This window comes from Genypterus blacodes, unplaced genomic scaffold (genome assembly GCF_046128005.1).
Source record: "Genypterus blacodes isolate CSIRO-AG114 ecotype Tasmania unplaced genomic scaffold, CSIRO-AGI_Gbla_v1 ptg000299l_1, whole genome shotgun sequence".
NCBI lineage: Eukaryota > Metazoa > Chordata > Actinopteri > Ophidiiformes > Ophidiidae > Genypterus > Genypterus blacodes.
The window spans coordinates 181,174-195,000 of NW_027467090.1; the positions used below are offsets into that span (position 1 = coordinate 181,174).

A 13,827-nucleotide genomic window follows, 5' to 3' on the forward strand; every position below is an offset into this window, starting at 1 on the left:
TCCAATGTTGTTGTAGATGTCAGATTGTGAGGATGAAAGCAGGGCTGTGTGACATGTGGACATACATGACAGATAAACACGGATAGGTTTGCAGATGATTTCACACGCCATAGTATCTACAGGCCGACGCCCACTTAACCACGGTCCTCTCTACGCACAGGAACACAACCAGCAGAGACACTATTAACCTGCAATCACTTTGTTTCTCATTCAAGCTTCAATCACCTACAGCATCCCTGAGTGGTAATGTCTGTTTTCACTCAGTGTGCACAGTGGTGTTGCATGCAGAGGCCCCGAGTGAAACATCAGAACATGTAAATACATAAAGATGTGTTTCCGACGTCTCTGTCTGGAAGTCAGGTTGTAAAAATGGAACCTCAGCAAACTAAGCAAAGAAATATGAAAGGATGTGAAATACTTCACAAAGAGCAGGAATAAGGACAAACATCCACAGAGGATTTGTGAGAAAAGCCACTCAAACTAAAGTACTGAGAGAAGAGGATCAGGCACTTAAAGTTGGGTTTATTTGTCTCCTCTGCCCTCTCAGCAGGCAAATTAACGGGCGGCACGATGGGTTCACCTTCGGCCATCTTCCTTGGAGGCAAAGCAGAAAGTCATTTGTTTCATAAGGAGGTCCAGATTAAGATAAAAGGCCCGGCTACCACGCGGCCGCGATCCGTCAAAGCAGACGGACAAACTTGAAACAATATCTGCGAGTTATCCAGCACACCCCTGGATAAACACAGGTCCCTATGGAAACGACACCCAGTGAACTCCTGTAGATCAACCAGAAACGCAGCGTGGAGCAGATTTGGAAAAGTACCTGCCGTCTTTGAAAGACTTCCATCATCCTGAGTGATGAGCTGCTCCGAGCGCTCTCACACCACGGAGGAATTCAGGGCTCAGACACGCCAAGTGTGTTTCAGCACACACTCCTCATCCACATCAGCAGCCATCAAGTATTGATTTTTAATTACTTGTTTCTGGCTAATAGACGCAGACGAGCAAACCAGCCCATCTGAACAAGCTGAACCTCTTTGCTTGGTTGATGAGACCGCTGAACATCTCGTAAATCACCGGGTCGCGATGATTTGGAAAATGGGCTCACCTTGGCTCAGAAACCCGTCCATGTTGTCCTTAAAGGGTTGCAGGTTCTCTTCAGAGGATAGCTTGCATACTTTCTCCGTCTCAGCTGAGCACGCTGGAAGAACAAGGCATCATCAGAAGAGTGAGGGGAGGGAAAGGGAAAAGAATCAGCCTTACAGAGCAATAATGGCTTATCCAGGATTGGAGTTTTTATTGAGAAAGCAACGGTAAGTGCACTTCATCCTGGCTGGGGCCCACTTGTTTAAATCCCTGCTGAATGTTTGCTGAATAAGTGCCGGCGAGGACATAATGAGCCGTAATGACCCAGATGACACCCCGAGGAGCTCTGAGGGCTCGTGCTCTGATCCCTGGGGAATGTCAGAGTCACGCTCCATCTGTAACCGTGATGGATCCGCAGACCGGGCCGGAGGCCTGCAGAGGTCTCGGGGCCACGATGAGAGGCTTAAGGGAACGGGGAGGTCAACGCTGGGCAGAATGGTAATTCATAGACCATATGGTGCCTCGGCTGAGCGTACAGAGTAAGAGCTCGCTCCTCTGCTGATGTCCTTCGGCCCAGCCAAGCACATTTCTGCGCCGCCTACCTATCGGAACCCCCCTCTGGGAGCTGTCATCGAAGCCTGCGTCTGCTAGAGCGCTCAGGCTCGGGCCCGGGCGAGGTAATGAAGAGGTCTGCAGGTATAGCATGTGATGATGCATTTATGTAGGGCCAGCATGTGCCACCGCCGCTGGAGGCCGTCTCCCCCGCGAGCCACTCTGTCCTTTATGGATTGCAAATAATGAGCAGCCAAAAGATTGATTGCGGTGGAGGAAAAACAATATTTGGCGAGACAACACGGATCGCACACCTGATTGGTTTTGCAGTGCAGATACATAAAATGTGATGGAGAACAGACAAGGTTTTGGGAATAGGCAGTGGAGGTGCAGGCGAGCACGCACGCACACACACACACACACACACACACACACACGCACACACACACACACGTACACACACCTGTAGGATCTTGGGTCCTTGGAAAGTGCTCTAGGTGCTGAGTGACTGGAGGCAGAGTAATGAAAGAGTATTTCCCTAAAGCCTCGTTCATGGTGTACACACACTTTTTTTTACTCATCCAATCAGCTCGGCCTCGCTGACGATGATCAAATTGCCAGAGTTCTTTATTGTTGCGGAACGCGGAGCAACAACTGTACGGTCTCACACAGAATTTCAGCACAACTTTCAGCTGATATTATCATTTTTATGGTTGCTTTCCTTTTATTGACAAGCAGGATGCAATAATGCTGCTGCTGCGGGGAGATGACATCACTGACAAGGAAAACTCTTTGGCTTATGAAACTGTTTTTCCTTCTGAAGTCACTTGTTGACAATGTGCGACAAAGTTTTTAGCACTGACTCAAGCAGCTGTTGGTACATAACATAAGATAAATGTACAAGTCAGAAAAGAGATCAAACACAGCATTAGTTCATCAGCTGAGAGGAAATGAATGAACATGTTAACTAGAGTCATAAAGCCAAACAGATGCATCTATAAGTCATGTTTAGGAGCCTCTGAGTGCCGAGTCCCTCTGTCACCAGGCTGCAGGGTTCAGCCAGACCTTTCAGTTTGAAGAGAACAGCTGATGAAGCGTTGCACAGCGTATATATGTGTAGGTATATATCTTTACCCCTCTTTATTTGAATCTCTGCTTCATGAGGACAGTAAAGGCACGCCGGGTCTAACAGGAGTCTCACTCCTGACAACTCACATCTGCTTCTGCTTAGGTCGTCTGTACGACAAACAGATGCTATCTCTCTGTTGACCTGCTCCTACGATCCAAACATGACCATAGCTGGGCAGGTTTAGGAAATTATTTTCCATTCTGGTAGAAGATATGTGGGTGGATTAATACATTATTTATGGCTCCATAAATCTCCACAGGAAGGTATTGTAAACATGATATGACACCTGCCATAACCAGCCTCAATTCAAGTTTACTACCTGGTAAGCTTGTTGTAAATATGGAGTTTTAAGATTTTGGATGTGCTCAATGTGAAGAAAAACATTTGTGGAATGGAGGTTGGCGCCCATACCGTTGAGGTCTTTCCTCAGCTTACGGAGATCTCTTTGGAAGTCCTCAAACTTCATCTGAGAGGCCTGGAAAAGGTCCTGGGGCTCAGGCAGAGGATAGACGCAGGTCTCTCTGCCAGCATCCTGGTACAGCACAAGGCACATATTTATGCAGACAAACACATATGTGCACACACACACACACCCAGACCCACATCTTGTTCAAATGGGAGGGGGCTCTCCTGCACACACACACACACACACACACACACACACACACCAGGTAAGAGTGAAATCTTTGTCTTCATAAGCTTATCAGCAGTCCAAACATCCATAGGTTAGATCAAACTGAAAGCAGATAACGCTACAGTATAGAAAGTACACACAACCTGTCCATCAGTGTTACTACAAGGCCATTAGCAGGGCTGGAGCCATGTCATGCAGGTTGACTTTGGCAAGCTGCACTCTACTGAGTTCATCTCATCTGGCGAACTTAATTATTTACACTAGCGCTCCTTTGGATGCTGTGCCAACGACCAGACTGCAGGTTTGAATGAACCCAGACCAAAGCGGAGCGAGAGCAAGATGGAGAGTGAAGGACATACAGAGAATTAGAGAGACGGAGAGGAGAGAGCCAGCGAAGGACAGAGATTTGTTTCTAGCAAAAATGAGCAGAGGGAAAATAAATAATTTGATAAAGGATAAGCCATGGTATCCTCTGGCAAGGGAGGAGATGAAAAGAGAGCTCTGGAAGGATTTCTAAGCAAATCAGAGTAAAACAGAAGAAGCGATTCGAATAAACAGGAAGTGAAACATACCTCATCAAAGTGCCTTAGATAGTAAGCAACCATGTAGGACAAAAGACTCTTGGAGTTATCCTGAAAGAAAGACAAAGATCTAAATAAATAAACCAAAAGCCCTTTATTTATTAATCTAATCATTTTGGAGCAGGACGTTTTAATTTGTGGAGGCCAAACAAGTTAGACAGACAGCGTTCTTAGAAGTCGGGGATAAATCATGACATTGGAAGAATAACACAACAAAACAACTGCAGCAGGGCCGGCTGACATAACTCAGGGGCGGTGGAAAGTTTGATGTACTTTATGGATACCTTACTCACTCCACCGCCACAAAAACACAAACCAGCGTGCCCTTATATGGCAGCGCCAAGGGCACGGCAGGCCCCAGTGTGATATTGAATGAGAGCAGTAAACAGGTTGGCCTCTGTTCTAAATCTACAACGCAAAAGGTGTTTGTGTGTCTAAGCTGTGAACTCCTGGACTCTGGATTCTGGATTCCTCCATAGATGGACGTTTGTAAAATAGACTTCAGACAGCGAGAAGAGTGATCGGTTAACTACATCACTTAGTATTATCTGCTACAGAGTGGGTTCAGGGACTGGAGGGCAGAAGAGGAGAGAACACCTTGGACTCCTTTTCTTATTTTTGACAGATTGACACTTAGAAATATGTTACTGCTTATATTTCAGTTTACTTTGTCGTCTGAGGAATTGTACACAGACTTGCTGCTGTGACTGCTCATGAGTGTGTGTGTGTGTGTGTGTGTGTGTGTGTGTGTGTGTGAGCGGTGATGTTTGTTTTCACTCCAGTAACAGACCACTCACACTGCTCTTAACGTCCTTCAGCTTTGGCAGAATGTCCAAGGTGAAGCCGTCAGCCTGCCCTCTAGACCGATTGCCTCCGTTCATGAAGTTGCCAAAAGCAAGCACCAGGCCCAGCACCTGCAATACACACTCACCACTGCGGATGGACTAGCTCACACACACACACACACACACACACACATAGAGTGAGAGAGAGGCAAAGAGACGAAGGTTAAACGTCTCCTGCAGGTCATGGAGCAGTGAATGCAGCAGGAGAGTAGACTCACCTTACAAACCCTCTGTAGGATTTCCACTTTGCGAAGGATGGAAGAGATACATTCTTGGAATGTTGACTTAAACAGGATGCAGAACACCCGTTGAGAGAAGTTGGGGATTTGGGATAACTGGAATAGAAACCTGAGGAAGGGACAAGATGACAGGACGGATCAGAAGACATCTGTTTATTTTAGGATTTTTAATGAAACCTTTTTCTGAAAGGTAGGTTTGTGTCTCACTGTTCAGGCTTGTCCAGGGGTTTGGCACCCTCGTCTTTGGATGATTTTATATGCTTCTCAATCTTATCCATCTCATCATGTTGAGCTCTCTGTCAGGTGAAAAAAACAGGGCCTAGATTTAGAGCTTAAAGAGATTTTCAGGTCACAAACTAGCAAACTCCAGCTTTCTGGAGATACTTAGCACTCACTTAGCAGGTCTGCAAGCCTTTGAATGAACCTGTATGGATTTTATTACTATATTCCAATCAGATATATAAAATGACGAAAGAATGACATCTGAAAAAAGACATGAACGTAACATGCAACGTTAGACCATGATGGTGCCTATTCTGGAATTCCCTGGGCCAGAGATAGGTTGCCAAGCTAGCTGTAGAGATGAACTATGGGTATCAATGAGCTCTAACCTGCATGTCCTAACCAGATTCCAACCTAGGACCTTCTTGTAGACCAACCCACTGTGTCACCATCCCGCCCCGGCATACAACTAGCATCAAATAATCCTCAATCTGTTCTGTACAGTAGCTTTGCCGCCTAGATAAGTTCCATAGACACTAAGGAGTCACGCTTTAGCCAGGCTACATTCCTGACTATTATCCCGTCCTCAGACTCTGGACCACAGCTTTACACAAGGTGGTTTGACTAAAGAAAGGCCCGGGCCCAGAAATGCCCCCTCTTAGTTACACAAGAGACAAAGACAATAGATGTCAACGAGCATGAAGCAAATTGGCAAAACAATAAACCCATCCGCTAGACGAGAATGTAAACTGTCCGGCTTCCCTCCAGAGTGCGTAGACCCCGACGTCTAAGCAGCCTGTCTCCCCCTCGCCCTCTCTCCCTCTCTCCCTCCCTGGGGTTTGGCCTCGGCACGGCTCCTTGGAAAACATCAAACGCCAGCATCAAACGCACGGAGGGACCGATTAGTATTCTACACACCGCTGCCTTCTGTCGATGAGGGCAAGCTCTCCTTCGCTTTCTCCAGAGATGTTTTCAAGTGTAAATATATTTAACGCGAAGCAGATCCCTTTTCAAAGGGCAGCAGTAGGGCCCAGCAGTGTTTGGTGTAATTGGGGACAAGTAGGCATTAGCGTGTGATCTCTGAATTGCTAGGGCATGTTGCAGTGGTTGTTAGCATGAGAAATACAGTCCCATGTGGAATATCAAATGTAAAAGAGAGTAGGATGATATTTGGGATGCCAGAATTCCAGCAGTAGGCCAAGTGGTATTCATTAGCCAGGTTTCTAGCCCGGCGCTAAACGCTGCCAGCCAAGGCTTAATCACTATTTGTGTCACTCAATCTACACAGGAACAACATTTATTTGATTCCTTTCGCGTTGTGCCGCCAAAAGAACGGCCCGCCGTTGACAAATGATACAATTAGTCCCGCTTATTAAACATTCTGACACGGCCCTGGCACTAGCATGTGTCACAAGACCTGAAGTATGACTGGACCAATGGTAGGGTGTCATTTCTGAGGGCGGGGCTATCTCACCAGGGCTCTGACTGACCCCCGTGACATTTGGCTACTGTCAGCTGAAAGGCGTCTGAACTTCAGACAAGCAGTCTGGACCCAGATTATGGCTTACGATACTAAAGGGGGGGTGCTGGTATCCCACTATCACCGTGACCCCTTTAATGGCTGTGGAGTATTGTTCAAAGGACAGGAGCGGCCATAATCCACAGCTCATAGACTGCAGGACTCTGTCTCTTCCTGCACATGTGTGTGTGTTTGAGTCTGTGTACATTTGTGTGAGGCTACATGTTTGTGTTTGTGTGTGTGTGTGTGTGTGTGTGTGTGAGAGAAAGATAGGGGGAGTGGGAGAGGGAGAACAGTGATCTAGCTTCTAGCACAGTGAGTGAGGGTGTAACCATTAGGAGCCCCTCGCATTCCTCAAGACAGGCTGACTGTGCTGCCAACTGTGGTTTAAGGGGCTGGAGACCCACAGACAGGATGGAGTCTCGCAATACAAAAGAGAAACAATTTGGCTCCTCGACTCAATAACAGAGCCTAAGGCTATGAGGGAGAGGGAGAGAGAGAAAGGGAGAGAGAGAGAGAGAGAGAGAGAGAGAGAGAGAGAGAGAGAGAGGGAGTGAGAGCTTGAAGTCTTGGGGTGAGCAGAGAGGTTAGAAGCCTTTTGATCCTCAGTTATGACACATTGGTTCATAACTGCAGCTTGTCTCGAGCCTCAGTCTCATTCCCATGATCAACATTATTAATCTGCCTCTGGCAGCCAAAAGGTCCAGGCCTCTCCTGTGTAGTTATGCCAAAAAGCAATTCACAGGAATTTCACAGCATCTCCAAACTGTATCACAGTGGAAACGGGGAAAACAGGGCTGTTTTCATGTTCCATTATTTATTGATGTAACTCTGTATGGCTCTTGAAGCATTTAAAGCAGGCGGGGGAGATTTCCTATCAGTGAAGGTTGATGAATATGTATTTACTGTATACATGGAGACCATCAGAGACAAAATGGAGTCATACAGTGAGGTGGCGATGACAGCTCTGTAATTCATTTCATGCTAATATTATACAGCACAATGCGGTCATTTCACTTGGCACAGCTCAGGCTAGCGTTAACATAATATCCATAGTCTGTTAGAAACCGCAGCAGATCTTTGGAGAGGAGCTGTGACACAAACACTGGGCTTTCTCAGCTCTCATCTCTCCTCACAGGGGTATTAGAGAAGTGGAGTCAATCCCATCCAGTGTGAAGAAAACATGTTTACTATGTACGAGCGCTGGTCCCGTTCCAGGCCCGCAGACCAGACCTACACAGGACCGACTGTGTCGCCAAACAGCACGCATACCAGGACGCTCTGTGGTCGGCCTGTTTGTTTTGGTATCTAACGCACACTTCCTTTAGCTCAGCCTTTCAAGTGGAATATAGAATATGAACCCGGCATAATCAAGGCATGTTCACAGTGCGGTGGCGTCTCCAAAGTGACTGACACTCCAACATGCAGTCTTTTTATAAACACATCATAATTGTGTTTAATTAACAACAGGGTATTTTCCCACCTCAGCTGTACACAAACGTTCAGCTTTGGTTGATCACACTAAGGTATTTGATTTGATGGATGGGGATTTTTGTGGTTTATTCTCAGCAGGGTGCCAAATATAACAATACTGTTGAATGATTGTTTTTTTGTTCTTTGTGCCATTTTGTTGATATCATGGCTTGTTGATGCGTTTAAGGTTTCAATCCAGAGTCAGATGATTGCCTGTTATTCATGAAATATGGTTTCACCCCAAATCAATCTAATTGTGACAAGCAAACAGCTCAGAAATAACTCAAGGCTGCAAACTGCCAAGGAGAAAAAAAAGTTTCCCAGCCCTGTCAGTGTTGTTACTTAATATAATTATACTCAGTTTGTTGCTCAACAGGGTCTATTTACAGGATTCTGAGCTGTCCAGAAGAGCCACAAATGAACCTCAGGCTAGTAACTTTACAGAGTATAACTGTAAACATAAATGCATAGTTCCTTTATTAAGCATGTGGGCATACTCACGTTTTCATAAAGGGCTTGCAGAGTCTCCAGATCGACAATGGCGTTGTCCATATTTAGCACGGCTGTGGAAGGCAGAAGGCAGGAGAGGACGACATGGTTAGTGTTGAAAGTTACACCAAAGCGCGTGGTGACATTCGGTTGCTACCATGAAGAAATACTATAAAAGTCGCGAAGACGAACATCACTGCGCCACAACAAAGGGACGCAAACCAGAGCCGTCAGCTGTAATTGCTTTGTGCCGCCGCTCTCATAAGATTTAGATTATAACATCTTTCTCTGGCTGGACCGGCTTTCACAGACTCGGGCAGAGAGTCTCCACTTGTTTCCCCCCAAAGGTGGCACGAAACCAGGACCCAATCCTCCCTGCGTGGCTCGCATAACGTGTCACGTAGCCTAACGTATGCTGCGAGTTACAGAGTTATCAGCTCTCATCACGATCGCATGCGAGAGGCCACAAACTAAAACATAAATACAAGAGGTCTTAGAAATCTGTCAAAGGTACAAAGATCTGTGTTTGAACTTCTGTGTTTGAATTCCTGGTGTCGCCTTTTTGTCTCGGCGCGAGGACCTGGCGCCCGCCAGCATTAATCCTTTGAAAGTAAATGTTTAAAGACAAACAGAGCCTGGGGGTCTGTGGTGTTGAGGCTGAGGTGTTGCTGTATGCACAATCACCCGGCGAAGCACTCCACACCTATATATGTATCCCGGCGTGCTGTGGGTGTCCAAATTACTCACATTGTTTTGATCTGCTGATTTGCTGCTGAGGGTTCAGGGGGGAGAGAATGTCAGAAGGGATAAAGGAACACGGAGGAATGGATCCAGGGCACAATGTTCACTCTGTGTCATGTCTTTGTGCTCAGACGTGGAACCACACTGGATTTATAGACGCTTTTCACTAATAGACATTGAACGTAAGTCACTGTCAGAAAGATGACGGTGGAAGAGTCGAGGCGATTAAAGGCCGGGAAGACGTTCAGTCAGGCTAGTCTCCTGTTTTCTGACGTCAGATTTCAGTCTTTAAGGTTCTCACGCTGTAAAAAGAAGAATTGAAGAGAGCTTCTAGATGTTTCTGATGCAACATTATTGTTGACAATGAGGCGTTCAAGTACCATGACATTAGATTAGTAGACATTGGGTAATTTGTTAAATCTATTATGAGAAAATAAAATGAATCTTAGGAATCCTTTAGTAAATCTTCACTAAATGTCTCTGTTACTGAATCCTGAACGTCTTCATAATAATATAATCTGTTAGTTTGGTCAGATTACTTCAAAGAGTTTCTGACACAAATGAGTGACAGCATCTTGAAACATGAGACTCTGGTCAGATCTCTGTGCTACAAGCAAGCAAACGGTGCTGCAGCCTGAAGAAAACTCCTGCACATTTGCGTGATTCGAATGCAACACGATCCATTTTTGATTGAGTCATTCTCACGCAGGCTGTAAACATGTAAAACGGGCAGGATGCTGTTTTCAAAGCACCGTTAATTGTTTACAGACTCTGCAGATTTTCACAAGCACCCAAAAAAAAAAAAATCAGCAGTCCTGTTTTAATCAGGTTCAGTCACCTTAAAGTTTGTTCCGTTGCTTCTACAAAGATAACAGGCTAAACATTCTTTAATCCTGGTTTATGATCTTAGACTGTTTGACACTACACCAGAGGAAGTTGTCTTTACTCGATACTCAAACGTATCCATAGATTACAGCACATTGAGTGTGTTTCTTTTCTTCCCTCCTCAGGTTTCTGTTGTTGCTGTGACTCTCTCACCCTTTCACACTCTCTCCTCCTCCAAAGCCACCACAGAAATAACTTATTTCTTTCTCTCCGACTCTCCCGTTTTCGGTTTCCTGCGCTCGGCACTGGCAACCATTTGGTTCTCATTACTCCCCAAACCAAAGTCTGTCTGGCTGGTTTGATGGGAGAAGGGTTAAAAGACATGGGAGAAAGCCGTATCATTGCTCTGACACAGACCTCTTAGGACCAAAAGCCAGATCCATCTGCCGGGGTCTGCCCCTGCTACCGCATTCAACCCCAGCGTGGCGCCTGCGACCGCCATCTAATATTGTGACTGGCGCTCCGAAAGCCTCACAGGAAGCAGACACCGCACCGAGTGCATGAAAACTATGAAACACGCCGAGCGTCGGCCAAGTCTAGAGAACAAACAACAACAGCTGTGAGGAAAATAAAAGTGTTGGCTTCTCACTGAGTAATTCAGCAGTCATAAAAACAGACATGATGCAAAGGAATGAGTCAGAGCTTGTTTTCCTTCTTTCTTTAGATGCTCAAGTCGGGGAGACGTCCAAGTTACCGGGGGGCCAACGCGACGCATTGTGTTCAGCACGGAATCAGGCGGAAATAAAACAATGATTCACAGTGATGAAAAGGGGAATTACAGGTTGATGAAGAATGAATCCTCTTTTGTAAACATTCTGTAATCAGCCTAAACCTTTCAACTTCACGAGGCATCATGAGATCACTCCAGTGAAAGGGAAGAGATATCATCGCAAATCTAAAACACACATTATCTTGTTGACAACATGGAACAGAGTAAATGAAAATCAACACGTAGGTGTGCGGCGGACGGTTTGGTGAGGAGCAGAGGAGCAGACGTCTCTTTGGTTTGTGGAGGAGCGAGCAGCCGCTGATCTATCTCCCCATCTTAACTCTGCATGATATACTGAAGCTCCCAATCAGTGCTAATTATGCACTATGGTGAAAACTGTCCTAACACAGGAGACGGATGACAGCGCTGATGAGTGTGGCCCTCGCTTGCCCTCCCACCGTCTCTCCCAGTCTGACCCCAGATGGATGCAGCAGTTCCAGAAAACAGAGAAAGTAGAAATCCAGTCCAAGATACTTTGGAACGCGTCGTAACCTACACAGCTGCCACGTGCATTTATGCGGCGCGGTAGATTTGACGCTGTAATTTTCGGCGGCGCCGGGTTGTGCCGGAGGAGGACGGGGACAGGAGGACGGTGTTTAGACACGAGGGTGAGGGATTAAGACTGGAGAGGGTAAGTCAAACAGGAAGACGGCCCGTTCCCATCAACGTCTGCCCAATGACTTCACCTCCGCAAAGCCGTTTAGACAAGCAGCAACAACACATCAGGGAAAGACGGAGAGCTGCGGGGAAACGTGACGTCCGTGTGAGACGGTGGGAGAGACGACGCAAAATGAAACGAAACAAGAGACGCTTCAGATACTCTGTTTGTTTGCCCGGGAATGATGTCATGGTAGAGGTAGTAGAGGTTGTGTGTCTTTCTGTGTGTGGGTTAGAGAACGTAAGAATCCACAGTGTTTACCATTATCAATACCTTATCAAACACAGGTCTCATAAGGGTTGATCGATAAGTTCAGATCCTGGCAGGTAAAGGAGTGGACTGGTTATCAAACATTTATTTAGGTTTGGAAATCCGCTGCAATGGCTTTGGTTGAGTGATTGTGATTGTAGTTCCACAGGCACCCGAGGGTCTGTGAGTGCAGACAAAGCAAGATTGTTGTTTAGCAGTGGTTGAGCCCGCGCCCCCCCCCCCCTCACCTGATCTAACCTCCCTCAGACTGTCACATCTCTCCAAACATCATAATGACGTCATATCAGCTGAGGCGTCCATATTTTTGCAACGCCAACATAAAGAACTCGACCAAACTGCAGAGCAAACTCCCTCCGGCGTTGCTGGCAGAAGAAGTGTGTGTGTGTGTGTGTGTGTGTGTGTGTGTGTGTGTGTGTGTGTGTGTGTGTGTGTGTGTGTGTCGAGTTGGAATTAGACCATGCTGCAAAATAAATTGAAACGCCTCCGAGTCGGAGCATTTTCACGCTCAGGCTCAGAGCTACTGCACACACACACACGCGCACACACACACACACAGGGACACAAAATCTACTGTGTGTGTGTGTGTCAGATGTTCAGTGTGTACAGATGAGCAGAAACTACGCCGGCTCACCGTTCTGGATGTCCTTCATGTCGAGATGGATGCTGGACATCAGAATACCAACAGCCTGGGAGCGCTTGTTGCTCAGAAGCTTCACCACCTAAAAGAGAGAGAGAGAGAGAGAGAGAGAGGATGGGAAAAAGGGATGCAATTGTCATGGTTACAGAGAAAAGAGAGATATTCATATTCCATGATACACAAACACAAACTGGAACCCCACTGGCCTTTCTCCTATAGATGGAAAACTTTAGACTCCTCACACACACAATCAGTCTGATAACAAGGAGGCCAAATATGGAGGAGAGGATAATATTGGTTTTCTCAGATAAACGTATCTGATGTGTGCAGCTACAGCTCAGGTTGATCACATTTAAATGAACACAAACTGCTCCTCTTACTATAAGCACGTTTACTTTGGATACTTAAATACATGCTACTTGTTTGATTGTAAAGGTAAAAGCATTGCTACTCTAAAGGAAGCCATCCTGTCCACCTTAAAAGTCGTTGATCGATGTGAAATGAAGCGTTCCGGTCCTGTCAGCACCTCTGGGTTTGTCTCCCTGGTTACATTTCTATTGCCACTCTGATGATCTTCACCACACAGGCTCCCCAAAAATGAGGGGTAATAATAAGAAGCAGCACATCATCTCCTCTCACACGCTGCTGAAGGCTCCATTGAGCCGGGGACAAGGACGTAGGGAGTCGCTGCAGTCAAAAGCTCCAGCGTCCTCGGGTCAGTTGTTACCACTGCGGCCCGGAAGTGCAGTATTAACAAAAGTAAGCTGAATAATAACAGCTTCCCCCTTTGACAAAGAGCCAAGAGTTGAATATGAAGTCAGTGTTATTATGCATGAGAGGCAGCATTATGGACCACAGCTCGCCTGAGTAAGCAGAAGTGTGCGCCGGGTAGTAAAGTGGTGACGGGACGGCAGAGGAAACCCGTAGCCTACTGTGATCCAGACAGAACGCTTCCATCTAAACCAGATCACACAGACCACAGACCCCTCAAACACACAGGAAGTTATATCACCAGGCCAACTGTCTCTGCTTTCCCAGCTCCGCCGCAGCGGCGTGGGACGGCCCCGTCCACGCACAATGGCTCCCACAAATGTGTCT

At 46.5% G+C, this 13,827-nt stretch overlaps 1 protein-coding gene across 1 annotated transcript in view; it reads right to left on the bottom strand.

Annotated features, from left to right (window-relative positions):
• fmn2a (formin 2a) overlaps positions 1-13,827 on the bottom strand; it is a 31,956-nt gene that overhangs the window by 5,919 nt on the left and 12,210 nt on the right. The window contains exons 6-13 of the mRNA XM_076137188.1: positions 12,724-12,811; positions 8,782-8,843; positions 5,274-5,362; positions 5,046-5,175; positions 4,780-4,926; positions 3,974-4,033; positions 3,179-3,299; positions 1,109-1,201 (exon numbers count right to left, since the gene is read on the bottom strand). Of these exons, the coding sequence (XP_075993303.1) occupies positions 1,109-1,201; positions 3,179-3,299; positions 3,974-4,033; positions 4,780-4,926; positions 5,046-5,175; positions 5,274-5,362; positions 8,782-8,843; positions 12,724-12,811 (790 nt within the window). The remainder of the gene's footprint in view (positions 1-1,108; positions 1,202-3,178; positions 3,300-3,973; positions 4,034-4,779; positions 4,927-5,045; positions 5,176-5,273; positions 5,363-8,781; positions 8,844-12,723; positions 12,812-13,827) is intronic.